We start from the raw sequence: 13,725 nt of genomic DNA on the forward strand, positions 1-13,725 counted from the left end.
AGTGTCTGAGCAAAAGGTCTGAATACTTATGACCATGTGATATTTCAGTTTTTCTTTTTTAATAAATTTGCAAAAATTTCTACATTTCTTTTTTTTCCCAGTCAAGATGGGGTGCAGAGTGTACTTTAATGAGAAAAAAATGAACTTTTTAGAATTTACCAAATGGCTGCAATGAAACAAAGAGTGAAAAATTTAAAGGGGTCTGAATACTTTCCGTACCCACTGTAGGGAGCAGTATTATAGTAGTTATATTCTTGTACTTAGGGGGCAGTATTATAGTAGTTATATTTTTGTACATAGGGGGCAGTATTATAGTAGTTATATTCTTGTACATAGGACCAGTATTATAGTAGTTATATTCTTGTACATAGTGGGTAGTATTATAGTAGTTATATTCTTGTACATGGGGGGCAGTATTATAGTAGTTATATTCTTGTACATAGGTGGCAGTTTTATAGTAGTTATATTCATGTACATAGGGGGCAGTATTATAGTAGTTATATTCTTGTACATAGGGAGCAGTATTATAGTAGTTATATTCTTGTACATAGGAGCAGTATTATAGTAGTTATATTCTTGTACATAGAAGCAGTATTATAGTAGTTATATTCTTGTGCATAGGAGCAGTATTATAGTAGTTATATTCTTGTACATAGGAGCAGTATTATAGTAGCTATATTCTTGTACATAGAAGCAGTATTATAGTAGTTATATTCTTGTGCATAGGGGCAGTATTATAGTAGTTATATTCTTGTACATAGGGGCAGTATTATAGCAGTTATATTCTTGTACATAGGAGCAGTATTATAGTAGTTATATTCTTGTACATAGGGGGCAGTATTATAGTAGTTATATTCTTGTGCATAGGAGCAGTATTATAGTAGTTATATTCTTGTACATAGGAGCAGTATTATAGTAGCTATATTCTTGTACATAGAAGCAGTATTATAGTAGTTATATTCTTGTGCATAGGGGCAGTATTATAGTAGTTATATTCTTGTACATAGGGGCAGTATTATAGTAGTTATATTCTTGTACATAGGGGGCAGTATTATAGTAGTTATATTGTTGTACATAGGGGGCAGTATTATAGTAGTTATATTCTTGTACATAGGGGCAGTATTATAGTAGTTATATTGTTGTACATAGGGAGCAGTATTATAGTAGTTATATTCTTGTACATAGGAGCAGTATTATAGTAGTTATATTCTTGTACATAGGGGGCAGTATTATAGTAGATTTTTTTTACATAGGGGGCAGTATTACAATAGTTATATTTTGTACTATGTTTTTTGTATAGTTGTTATTTATTTTGTTATTGGAATTTTTTCAGCAGTTTATTATTTATTAGATTATTGCTTTCTCTTTCTTTCCTCCAAATTCCATAACTCTGTAGGAGGTAAGGCTGCGTGCCCACTATGCGTTTTTCAAGCATTTTTGCCGCGGAATTTCCGCAGCAAAAACGCTTAAAAAACGCTTGGTAATACGTGCCCCATGGTCCCCAATGATAATCTACATGTGCTGTGCACATGCTGCGGAAATTTTTGGCTGCGGATTATCATAGCTGAAAAATCCGCATGTCCATTAATTTTGCGGACACGTGGCATAATTGCTGCCATTGACTTGCATTGAATCGCTTAATACATGTGCACATGCGGATATTAAGCGATTCAATGTGCAGATGGTACCCGGGACTGGAAAAGAGGAGACTCTCCTCCAGACCCGGGTACCATAGTAACTGTTAAAAAAAAAGAATTTAAAATAAAAAATATACATTATACTCACCTTCTGATGGCCCCCGGTCTCCTGTACGGTGCGTCCTGGCTCTCTGGCGGCTCGCGATGGTCTAAAAGGACCTTCCATGACGTCATTTAGTTATGTGACAGGTCACACGACCGCTGACGTCGGCGGTCGTGTGACCTGTCACATGACTAAATGACGTCATGGAAGGTCCTTTTACACCACCGTGAGCCGTACAAGACACCTGACGCACCAGAGGAGGAGGCCGGAGGCCATCAGAAGGTGAGTATAATGTTTGTTTTTTATTTTTTACCATTTTTATTCTTTTTTTAACTATTAACTCGGTCACACTATACAGTTATATGAAAAAGTTTGGGCACCCCTATTAATCTTAAGCTTAATGTTTTATAAAAATTGGTGTTTTTGCAACAGCTATTTCAGTTTGATATATGTAATAACTGTTGGACACAGTAATGTTTCTGCCTTGAAATGAGGTTTATTGTACTAACAGAAAATGTGCAATCTGCATTCAAACAAAATTTGACAGGTGCATAAGTATGGGCACCTCACCAGAAAAGTGACATTAATATTTAGTAGATCCTCCTTTTGCAAAAATAACAGCCTCTAGTCGCTTCCTGTAGCTTTTAATGATTTCCTGGATCCTGGATGAAGGTATTTTTGACCATTCCTCTTTACAAAACTATTCCAGTTCAGTTAAGTTTGATGGTCGCCGAGCTTGGACAGCCCTCTTCAAATGATCCCACAGATGTTCAATGATATTCAGGTCTGGGGACTGGGATGGCCATTCCAGAACATTGTAATTGTTCCTCTGTATGAATGCCTGAGTAGACTTGGAGCGGTGTTTTGGATCATTGTCTTGCTGAAAGATCCATCCCCTGCGTAACTTCAACTTTATCACTGATTCTTGAACATTATTGTCAAGAATCTGCTGATACTGAGTGGAATCCATGCGTCCCTCAACTTTAACAAGATTCCCGGTGCCGGCATTGGCCACACAGCCCCAAAGCATGATGGAACCTCCACCAAATTTTACTGTGGGTAGCAAGTGTTTTTCTTGGAATGCTGTGTTTTTTTGCCGCCATGCATAACGCCTTTTTGTATGACCAAACAACTCAATCTTGGTTTCATCAGTCCACAGGACCTTCTTCCAAAAAGAAATTGGCTTCTCCAAATGTGCTTTTGCATACCTCAGCCGACTCTGTTTGTGGCGTGCTTGCAGAAACGGCTTCTTTCGCATCACTCTCCCATACAGCTTCTCATTGTGCAAAGTGCATTGTATAGTTGACCGATGCACAGTGACACCATCTGCAGCAAGTTGATGCTGCAGATCTCTGGAGGTGGTCTGAGGATTGTCCTTGACTGATCTCACCATTCTTCTTCTCTGCCTTTCTGATGTTTTTCTTGGCCTGCCACTTCTGGCCTTAACAAGAACTGTCCCTGTGTTCTTCCATTTCCTTACTATGTTCCTCACAGTGGAAACTGACAGGTTAAATCTCTGAGACAGCTTTTTGTATCCTTCCCCTGAACAACTATGTTGAATAATCTTTGTTTTCAGATCATTTGACAGTTGTTTTGAGGAGCTCATGATGCCACTCTTCAGAGGAGATTCAAACAGGAGAACAACTTGCAAGTGGCCACTTTAAGTAGCTTTTCTCATGATTGCATACACCTGGCTATGAAGTTCAAATCTCAATGAGGTTACAAAACCAAAAAAAGTGCTTTAGTAAGTCAGTAAAAAGTAGGTAGGAGTATTTAAAACAAGAAAATGATAAGGGTGCCCATACTTATGCACCTGTCAAATTTTGTTTGAATGCAGATTGTACATTTTCTGTTAGTACAATAAACCTCATTTCAAGGCAGAAACATTACTGTGTCCAACAGTTATTACATATATCAAACTGAAATAGCTGTTGCAAAAACACCAATTTTAAGAAAACATTAAGCTTAAGATTAATAGGGGTGCCCAAACTTTTTCATATAACTGTATAAATCCATGCCGGTTGCATGGATTTATATAGTGTGACAAAGTTGTCAAGCACTTTCCAAGTGATGCTAAAATCTCTTGTAAAAGCGCTTGATAACCCGCATGCAGAAATGCATGCAAAAACGCTTGATAAACGCTTCTACCTGGCGGGAAAAACGCATGTAAAATCCGCATGCGTTTTTCCCGCCAGGGAGATGCGGAAAAAATATACAGCATTTCTGCATCGTGGGCACATAGCCTAACACTGAGCTTTGGTTAATGTTTCTTCCATGGTAGTCTGTGCTTCAGAGATAATTGGAGAGATCTATTTTCTTAACCTCTTTATCATATTCAGTGAGAAGAGATATCAGACGTTTGTATTTTTTCCTGGTTCAGTCATTCCTGTAGATATCCCAGAGACCAGCACCTTTGTTTGCCTATTACATTTCATGTACTGCTGTGTAAATGTGTGTGGAGCACAATCTAGAGCTGTAGATGCTCTTCACAGTCATTACGCCTAATTATATCAGCGTGTGCCATGTTCTGTCTATGGACCAGCCTGTATCTCTGTTGCTTTGTTTGTGGCAATTGCTTTGTATATCAATGTTTTCAAATTAAGGAAAGAGACAACAATGTATCACCTGACACTGTGCTTTCTCCTCATGGGCATCTATGGGTCGGCCTTTTACACTGCAGATCTGTAGAAATCTGCAAATGGTTTAGATTTGATGATTGTCATTTAGTGATGAATGATATAATGTTTGCAAATGTTTCAATTTTGCTCCAAAATGTTTCTTTCAACCATGTTGTGAGCTGCTCTTTTAAAGGGAACCTGACAGCTGATACTTGCTGCTCGATCCATGTTCCTTGTAGGGAGAGGGTATAAGCCGCCGGGGACCCACCTGTCCAAATAGTCTCTTGTACCTCTCAATCCTTGGAAGTTATTAAATAGCCACGTGCCCCGTGGATTGGACAGCATGTGTCAGTTGTCAGGCTCCCTTTAAATTGGAAGTGCCTTACAGCTATTATTGGCAGCCATATTTGTTCTCATGGAGTTGGATTGGTTGTCACTTGGCCTTATTACGGTAAATGTACATGGAGTGTACTAGCTACGGATTCTCCACGAAAAGATGAGATTTTAAAAATGTCACTTACACCTGGCGGATGTTTTTACTGCAGATTTTAGTCACAGATTTTACTCTTCGAAATGCAAAGGGTAACAACAACACTATATCCTCAGCCTTTGGTGTAGGGTTCTCTGCAGCAAAGTTGTTCCTTTCCAATTTACCCTAAAAATGGGCTGTCCCCTTTCAGTTAAGAAGCACTCCCATCACAATTTATATCCTAATATGTTGCAGTCATCATATTATATAGCACAGTGTTATTATTGTTATTTAATATTATAGCGCCATTTATTCCATGGCGCTTTACATATGAAAGGGGTATACATAGCACAAACAATTATTTTGAACAATACAAGTCAGCGACTGGTAGAGGAGGAGAAAGGACCCTGCCCGCGAGGGCTCACAGTCTACAAGGGATGGGTGAGGATACAGTAGGTGAGGGTACAGCTGGTCATGCAGCGGTATGGTGGAGCGGTGGTTACTGCAGGTTGTAGGCTTGTTGGAAGAGGTGGGTCTTCAGGTTCCTTTTGAAGGTTTCCCTGGTCGGTGAGAGTCTGATGTGTTGGGGTAGAGAGTTCCAGAGTAGGGGGGATGCACAGGAGAAATCTTATATGCGATTGTGGGTAGCGGAGATAACAGGGGAGTAGAGAAGGAGATCTTATGAGGATCGGAGGTTGCGTGCAGGTAAGTACCGGGAAACTAGGTCACAGATGTATGGAGGAGACAGGTTGTGGATGGCTTTGTATGCCATGGTTAGGGTCTTGAACTGGAGTCTCTGGGTAATGGGGAGCCAGTGAAGCGTTTGACAGAGAGGAGAGACCAGGGAATAGCTTGGGGACAGGTCAATTAGTCGGGCAGCAGAGTTTAAGATAGATTGGAGGGGTGCGAGAGTGTTGGAAGGGAGGCCACAGAGCAGGAGGTTGCAGTAGTCGAGGCGGGAGATGATGAAGGCGTGCACTGGTGTTTTTGCAGATTCATGGTTGAGGAATGTGCGGATCCGGGAGATATTTTTGAGTTGGAGTCGACAGGAAGTGGAAAGGTCTTTAAGCTACACAAAGTGGAAGCTATTGAGCTGGATTCACAAATGCAGTCACTGACATAACTGTAAAAATAGTCACTAAATGGATTTTTTTTTGCTATTTTTAAACTAGAAATATAATTTTGGTGCATGTTGTAATATGGCTGATTACCTGATCTTACTGCCTTCATGCAGAGAATACGGGCTGAGCTAAGTGCATAGATCTGGACTCCACATCTGTAGTAGGGGGTCTCCCAGCTATGAGAGTCGGGGGAGCAGAGTCGTCACAGTGTGAGGAAGGCTGGGGCTGGGTATGGCTGTAGTAGTGAGAGCGCTGTGCAATAGCCAGGGTCACAGAGCGCTTGTGGGGAAAGCAGATGGGCAGTCTGTGGCACTGGTGACAAGGGCCACATCTATGCACTTAGTAATGCACAAGGGCCACATCTTTGTACTTGATAATAAACAAGGGCCACATCTATGCACTTGGTAATACACAAGGGCCACATCTATGCACTTGGTAATACACAAGGGCCACATCTATGCACTTGGTAATACTCAAGGGCCACATCTATGCACTTGGTAATGCACAAGGGCCACATCTATGCACTTGGTAATACACAAGGGCCACATCTATGCACTTGGTAATATACAAGGGCCCCATCTATGCACTTGGTAATACACAAGGGCCACGTCTATGCACTTGGTAATGCACAAGGGCCACATCCATGCACTTGGTAATACACAAGGGCCACATTTATGCACTTGGTAATACACAAGGGCCACATCTATGCACTTGGTAATGCACAAGGGCCACGTCTATGCACTTGGTAATACACAAGGGCCACGTCTATGCACTTGGTAATACACAAGGGCCACATCTATGCACTTAGTAATATACAAGGGCCACATCTATGCACTTGGTAATGCACAAGGGCCACATCTATGCACTTGGTAATACACAAGGACCACATCTATGCACTTGGTAATACACAAGGACCACATCTATGCACTTGGTAATACACAAGGGCCACGTCTATGTACTTGGTAATACACAAGGGCCACATCTATGCACTTGGTAATGCACAAGGGCCACATCTATGCACTTGGTAATGCACAAGGGCCACATCTATGCACTTGGTAATATACAAGGGCCACATCTGTGCACTTGGTAATGCACAAGGGCCACATCTATGCACTTGGTAATACACAAGGGCCACATCTATGCACTTGGTAATACACAAGGGCCACATCTATGCACTTGGTAATACACAAGGGCCACATCTATGCACTTGGTAATACACAAGGGCCACATCTATGCACTTGGTAATACACAAGGACCACGTCTGTGCACTTGGTAATACACAAGGGCCACATCTATGCACTTGGTAATGCACAAGGGCCACATCTATGCACTTGGTAATGCACACAGGCCACATCTATGCACTTGGTAATGCACACAGGCCACATCTATGCACTTTGTAATACACAAGGGCCACATCTATGCACTTGGTAATACACAAGGGCCGCATCTATGCACTTGGTAATGCACACAGGCCACATCTATGCACTTTGTAATACACAAGGGCCACATCTATGCACTTGGTAATACACAAGGGCCACATCTATGCACTTGGTAATACACAAGGGCCACATCTATGCACTTGGTAATACACAAGGGCCACAACTATGCACTTGGTAATACACAAGGGCCACGTCTATGCACTTGGTAATTCTCAAGGGCCACATCTATGCACTTGGTAATATACAAGGGCCACATCTATGCACTTGGTAATGCACAGGGGCCACATCTATGCACTTGGTAATGCACACAGGCCATGTCTATGCACTTGGTAATACACAAGGGCCACACCTATGCACTTGGTGATATACAGGGGCCACATCTATGCACTTGGTAATGCACAGGGGTCACATCTATGCACTTGGTAATGCACAGGGGTCACATCTATGCACTTGGTAATGCTCACTTTAACACCTATTTTCTGCATGAAGACACTAAGATTGGGTAACTAACCCAATTACAAAATGTACCTAAATTACATTTCTAGTTTAAAAATGAAAAACAAACGTGACTCTGCAAAGCTCCTGGACCCAATGCAAAGTCATTAGGAGGGCCTCTACCACCATTTATAATATTGGTGTCTTGTTATGTTTGGTTCCCCTTCAGCACTGGGATCCAGGTGTATCTTCTAGTTCTACACCGGATTTACTTTGATCTTGACTTTCTTTTTGATCCACTCCAAAAAGACATCAAAAACTGCATGTCTGAATCCAGCCTTTAAAGGTGAAGAGCATTTCAATTTAATACAGGTTTCATCACAGTCCCAGAGTCAGAAATGGGGGCAATTGAAACCGAAGTGAATATTTTTGCCATTTCCAGTAGACTCCATTCTTGGACCTGCCAGGACTAGGGAAAGCTTGAATCATGGTATCCAATTTTACCACCATAAAAGAGTGATTTTGACCACATTTTTGTAAAATAATCTATAAAATCTTATTGTCCCCTAAACAAGTGATCACAATGATAGACCATTGCTCTAGAAGTTGGAGTTTATGGTCTCAGTGACCTCATTAGGACCAAATCAATAGGATGGCCAGATTTACGAAGGACAGAAATATTTTTAAAAGCCGGTATATATGGACTAAAGGGTAAGACCCTCACACCGAATACTATCTTCATGATTTTTGGGACAAGCTTCCATTATGTGTAAGTAACGGACCCAAAAGATGCATTAAGTTATGTCATTTACATGGTAGATCCTGGTGATGGAGTTTGATACTGTATGAGCCATATCTAGCCATGGTTTATCCTTTATGCTGCAGGGTACGAAATTCCTGGGTACCCACCTGTCTGTGGCAACCTAAAATTCTGCAAGACAGTCACGCAAAATCTTCTCCTAACCTCTGGGACAGGTAACTACATGTAATGTTGTGTTTTTGATTTTTTTTTGTGACCTTTTGGGCTGTTTTTACTTCTGATACCACTGATGCTATGTATTCAGGGAGGCACCTGGTCTAGTGATATGTTCTTGCACATAGTCATCTCATCAGTCATTATGATCCATGTCCAAGGTTTAAAAAAACAAAACAACTAAATCACAAATCTGCTTGGATATATGGCATTATATAAGGTAGTGGTCTAAAGTCTGTGGCTTTCCTTCTATTGCCAAGCTACAACTCACAGGCTGATATCCTATAGCTGTCAGGGCATGTAGGGAGAGAAATTTTAAAAAAGGGATTACATATTATAATTTTAGAAAAATTTAGAAAAATTTGACAATTTCTCCCTAAGGAGAAAAAGCTGAAAGCCCCTTAAAGAGAACCTGACACCAGGACAAAAGTGTCCAGCTTTTGCTCTTATTCTATTCCCGTTGTTTCCCTGACTATGCCTTTTTTTCTTTTAATCTGCCATTTGATTCCAGAGAAATTAGACTTTTTATTTGGTGCAAATTTGTATGGTCTTCTCTGGAGGCATTGCTCGTAGGTTCCTCTGGGGCGTGTCTCCAGGCTGCTTTTCATTATTACCCTCTGAGCACCGCCCCCTTGGTAAAGATCATAAGAAATGAGCAGCGAATTAAAAGGCCCATATTTCTAGAACCTTGTGGCGAATATTAATAAAAAAAAAAAAAAAAAACAGAATACCAGGGGATCAGTGGGAATAATATATGAAAAAAAGTCCTTTTTGAGGAGCAGTAATGGGGCCATAATTGTGGTCAACTTTGAATTTCCATATAATGTATTTAAAATCGTTACCCAGGCGAAAAAGTATGTTCAGATGTGTAAAATATTACAGAACTTACTCATGCACTTGCATTATCAGATGTGCCCTGAGGGGGGGGGGGGCTGGTTTAGCTGTAAAATGAACCAGTCATTTTGTTTTTGGGGATTTTTTAAGTTGATCTTCTCTTTAGGTGATAATGCCAATAAAAACATTAGATTAAGTGACAATTAGTGGCTTTACCCAGAACCCTCTTGTCATCATACCTCCCATCTGTGAAGAACAGGAAGAAGGGACACACAGTGCAGATCGCCGCTTTAATTTTTTTTTGACAGTTAAGCCACACCTCTAACTCTGCCCAGGTTTTTTTACCCACACAAAAAGTCTCCCTAATGAAGCCCCTCAGTGTACGCATGCAGTTTATTACCTCTTTTATGGTCTCCATGCAAATGACACCCCAAAGATGCCCCAACACAGTGTGAAGTCCCCACAGTGTATCTCCACACAGTGATGCCTCCGCAGTCCCCCCATGAAAAGGTGCCCCTCCACACAGTGATGCCTCCGCAGTCCCCCCATGCAAAGGTGCCCCTCCACACAGTGATGCCTCCGCAGTCCCCCCATGAAAAGGTGCCCCTCCACACAGTGATGCCTCCGCAGTCCCCCCATGAAAAGGTGCCCCTCCACACAGTGATGCCTCCGCAGTCCCCCCATGCAAAGGTGCCCCTCCCCACAGTGATGCCTCCGGAGTCCCCCCATGCAAAGGTGCCCCTCCCCACAGTGATGCCTCCGGAGTCCGCCCATGAAAAGGTGCCCCTCCACACAGTGATGCCTCCAGAGTCCGCCCATGAAAAGGTGCCCCTCCACAAAGTGATGCCTCCGGAGTCCCCCCATGAAAAGGTGCCCCTCCACACAGTGATGCCTCCGCAGTCCCCCCATTGCAAAGGTGCCCCTCCCCACAGTGATGCCTACGCAGTCCCCCCATGCAAAGGTGCCCCTCCCCACAGTGATGTCTCCGGAGTCCCCCCATGAAAAGGTGCCCCTCCACAAAGTGATGCCTCCGGAGTCCGCCCATGCAAAGGTGCCCCTCCCCACAGTGATGTCTCCAGAGTCCCCCCATGAAAAGGTACCCCTCCACAAAGTGATGCCTCCAGAGTCCGCCCATGCAAAGGTGCCCCTCCCCACAGTGATGCCTCCGGAGTCCCCCCATGCAAAGGTGCCCCTCCCCACAGTGATGCCTCCGGAGTCCGCCCATGAAAAGGTGCCCCTCCACACAGTGATGCCTCCAGAGTCCGCCCATGAAAAGGTGCCCCTCCACAAAGTGATGCCTCCGGAGTCCCCCCATGAAAAGGTGCCCCTCCACACAGTGATGCCTCCGCAGTCCCCCCATTGCAAAGGTGCCCCTCCCCACAGTGATGCCTACGCAGTCCCCCCATGCAAAGGTGCCCCTCCCCACAGTGATGTCTCCAGAGTCCCCCCATGAAAAGGTACCCCTCCACAAAGTGATGCCTCCAGAGTCCGCCCATGAAAAGGTGCCCCTCCACAAAGTGATGCCTCCGGAGTCCGCCCATGCAAAGGTGCCCCTCCCCACAGTGATGTCTCCAGAGTCCCCCCATGAAAAGGTACCCCTCCACAAAGTGATGCCTCCAGAGTCCGCCCATGCAAAGGTGCCCCTCCCCACAGTGATGCCTCTGGAGTCCGCCCATGCAAAGGTGCCCCTCCCCACAGTGATGCCTCCGGAGTCTGCCCATGCAAATGTGCCCCTCCCCACAGTGATGCCTCCACAGTCCCCCCATGCAAAGGTGCCCCTCCACACAGTGATGCCTCCGGAGTCTGCCCATGCAAAGGTGCCCCTCCCCACAGTGATGCCTCCGGAGTCCGCCCATGCAAAGGTGCCCCTCCACACAGTGATGCCTCCGGAGTCCGCCCATGAAAAGGTGCCCCTCCACACAGTGATGCCTCCAGAGTCCGCCCATGAAAAGGTGCCCCTCCACAAAGTGATGCCTCCGGAGTCCCCCCATGAAAAGGTGCCCCTCCACACAGTGATGCCTCCGCAGTCCCCCCATTGCAAAGGTGCCCCTCCCCACAGTGATGCCTACGCAGTCCCCCCATGCAAAGGTGCCCCTCCCCACAGTGATGTCTCCAGAGTCCCCCCATGAAAAGGTACCCCTCCACAAAGTGATGCCTCCAGAGTCCGCCCATGAAAAGGTGCCCCTCCACAAAGTGATGCCTCCGGAGTCCGCCCATGCAAAGGTGCCCCTCCCCACAGTGATGTCTCCAGAGTCCCCCCATGAAAAGGTACCCCTCCACAAAGTGATGCCTCCAGAGTCCGCCCATGCAAAGGTGCCCCTCCCCACAGTGATGCCTCTGGAGTCCGCCCATGCAAAGGTGCCCCTCCCCACAGTGATGCCTCCGGAGTCTGCCCATGCAAATGTGCCCCTCCCCACAGTGATGCCTCCACAGTCCCCCCATGCAAAGGTGCCCCTCCACACAGTGATGCCTCCGGAGTCTGCCCATGCAAAGGTGCCCCTCCCCACAGTGATGCCTCCGGAGTCCGCCCATGCAAAGGTGCCCCTCCACACAGTGATGCCTCCGGAGTCCGCCCATGCAAAGGTGCCCCTCCCCACAGTGATGCCTCCGGAGTCCGCCCATGCAAAGGTGCCCCTCCACACAGTGATGCCTCCGGAGTCCGCCCATGCAAAGGTGCCCCTCCCCACAGTGATGCCTCCGGAGTCTGCCCATGCAAAGGTGCCCCTCCACACAGTGATGCCTCCGGAGTCTGCCCATGCAAAGGTGCCCCTCCCCACAGTGATGCCTCCGGAGTCCGCCCATGCAAAGGTGCCCATCCACATAGTGATGCCTCCGGAGTCTGCCCATGCAAAGGTGCCCCTCCCCACAGTGATGCCTACACAGTCCCCCCAGGCAAAGGTACCCCTCCACACAGAGATGCCTCCACAGTCCGCCCATGCAAAGGTGCCCCTCCACACAGTGATGTACTCACACAGAACGAGGCCCCTGCTGTACCCTACAAAGACATTATGATTCCCCTAAAGCCCCACACACTGTATGATGCCCTGATAGCCCCCCACCCGCCGCTACACACACTCGCTCAGTATAATGCCCCACTCTGCCTTTCCCCTATTAAGGTACCTTTCACTCCCCCAGCAGATGAGCAGAGCAGATCTCCACTCGGTGCTGTCTTTTCCTAGGGCATGGGACTTTCTTGGGCCTAAGAATGCACTGGAGAATGGTTGATGCTTTCTTTTCTACCATTGCATAAAACTGCATCTGTGTCCTAAAAGCAGAGATATGACTGAAGTCTCCCCAAACTCGGGGCTGTCCCACTGGATATGGGACAGTTGGGCGGCATGCTCTTGTTGCTCCGTTTCCAAGGCTCATTACCAGCGATCCATGATTACAGAGGACCAGGAGGGCGGGTGGAGTAATATTTGAGGTTTTTTTTTAATTCCAGCATCAAAAACTTTGGACTTAATATGGAGACATTGGTTAATAATTGAGATTTTTGATGTTTCTTTTTACTCACTTCAAAATGCCAGAGTATCTGTATCCCGTGGCCTTTCGTGTTGAACTGCTGCATATTCTTCTCTTTGGCTATTTATTTTCATTTGTATTTCTTTATAGACTTTCTTTTCAGCCTCCTGTAAACTCCATCTCTTGTACAACACAAACAAGATTTAATTGGTCCCGTTGGTGAACGGGCCACTCCTGGTTTGGGGAGATCTGTTTTATGATGCGTCTCTGGATGCTCCGTGTATCCGGATCAGTCATGTTTGCTGTCACAATTAAATTGATTGTGAGAGGCATTTTTTATTTCTGCTGCGTACGAGATATACAATATGAAATGTCGGGTATGGGCTCAGGAACATGAGGAAGGTGTGGGTAGAATATAAAATCTGCTTTCCATTCGTGCCCTGGTCCTTTTCAAAAAAACCTATGGATATATTTTGAGACTTTTTATGACCAGGTAGCGTTATTCATTTACATTGAGCTTCTGCTTTGCTTTGCTGTAGGGAAAGTTGTCTTGTCTAGTGCTCATGGTTTCCCTAGTCTTTGGAAATCCATGAAGGGGGTACGTTGGAGAATTCATTTCTTGCACCATAATTCA

The 13,725-nt window shown here is 45.0% G+C and overlaps 1 protein-coding gene across 5 annotated transcripts in view; it reads left to right on the top strand.

Moving 5' to 3' along the window:
• The window catches only part of BEGAIN (brain enriched guanylate kinase associated), a 227,605-nt gene that overhangs the window by 56,340 nt on the left and 157,540 nt on the right, over positions 1–13,725 (top strand). For 3 of the 5 annotated variants that reach the window (XM_073638405.1, XM_073638407.1, XM_073638406.1), the window contains exon 2: positions 8,708–8,797. The exons of the other annotated variants lie outside the window; for them this stretch is intronic. In XM_073638405.1, the coding sequence (XP_073494506.1) occupies positions 8,708–8,797 (90 nt within the window). The remainder of the gene's footprint in view (positions 1–8,707; positions 8,798–13,725) is intronic. 5 annotated transcript variants of the gene reach the window in all.

This window comes from Phyllobates terribilis, unplaced genomic scaffold (assembly GCF_046119375.1).
Source record: "Phyllobates terribilis strain yellow unplaced genomic scaffold, ASM4611937v1 Scaffold_7__3_contigs__length_470593459, whole genome shotgun sequence".
In the NCBI taxonomy this organism is placed as follows: domain Eukaryota; kingdom Metazoa; phylum Chordata; class Amphibia; order Anura; family Dendrobatidae; genus Phyllobates; species Phyllobates terribilis.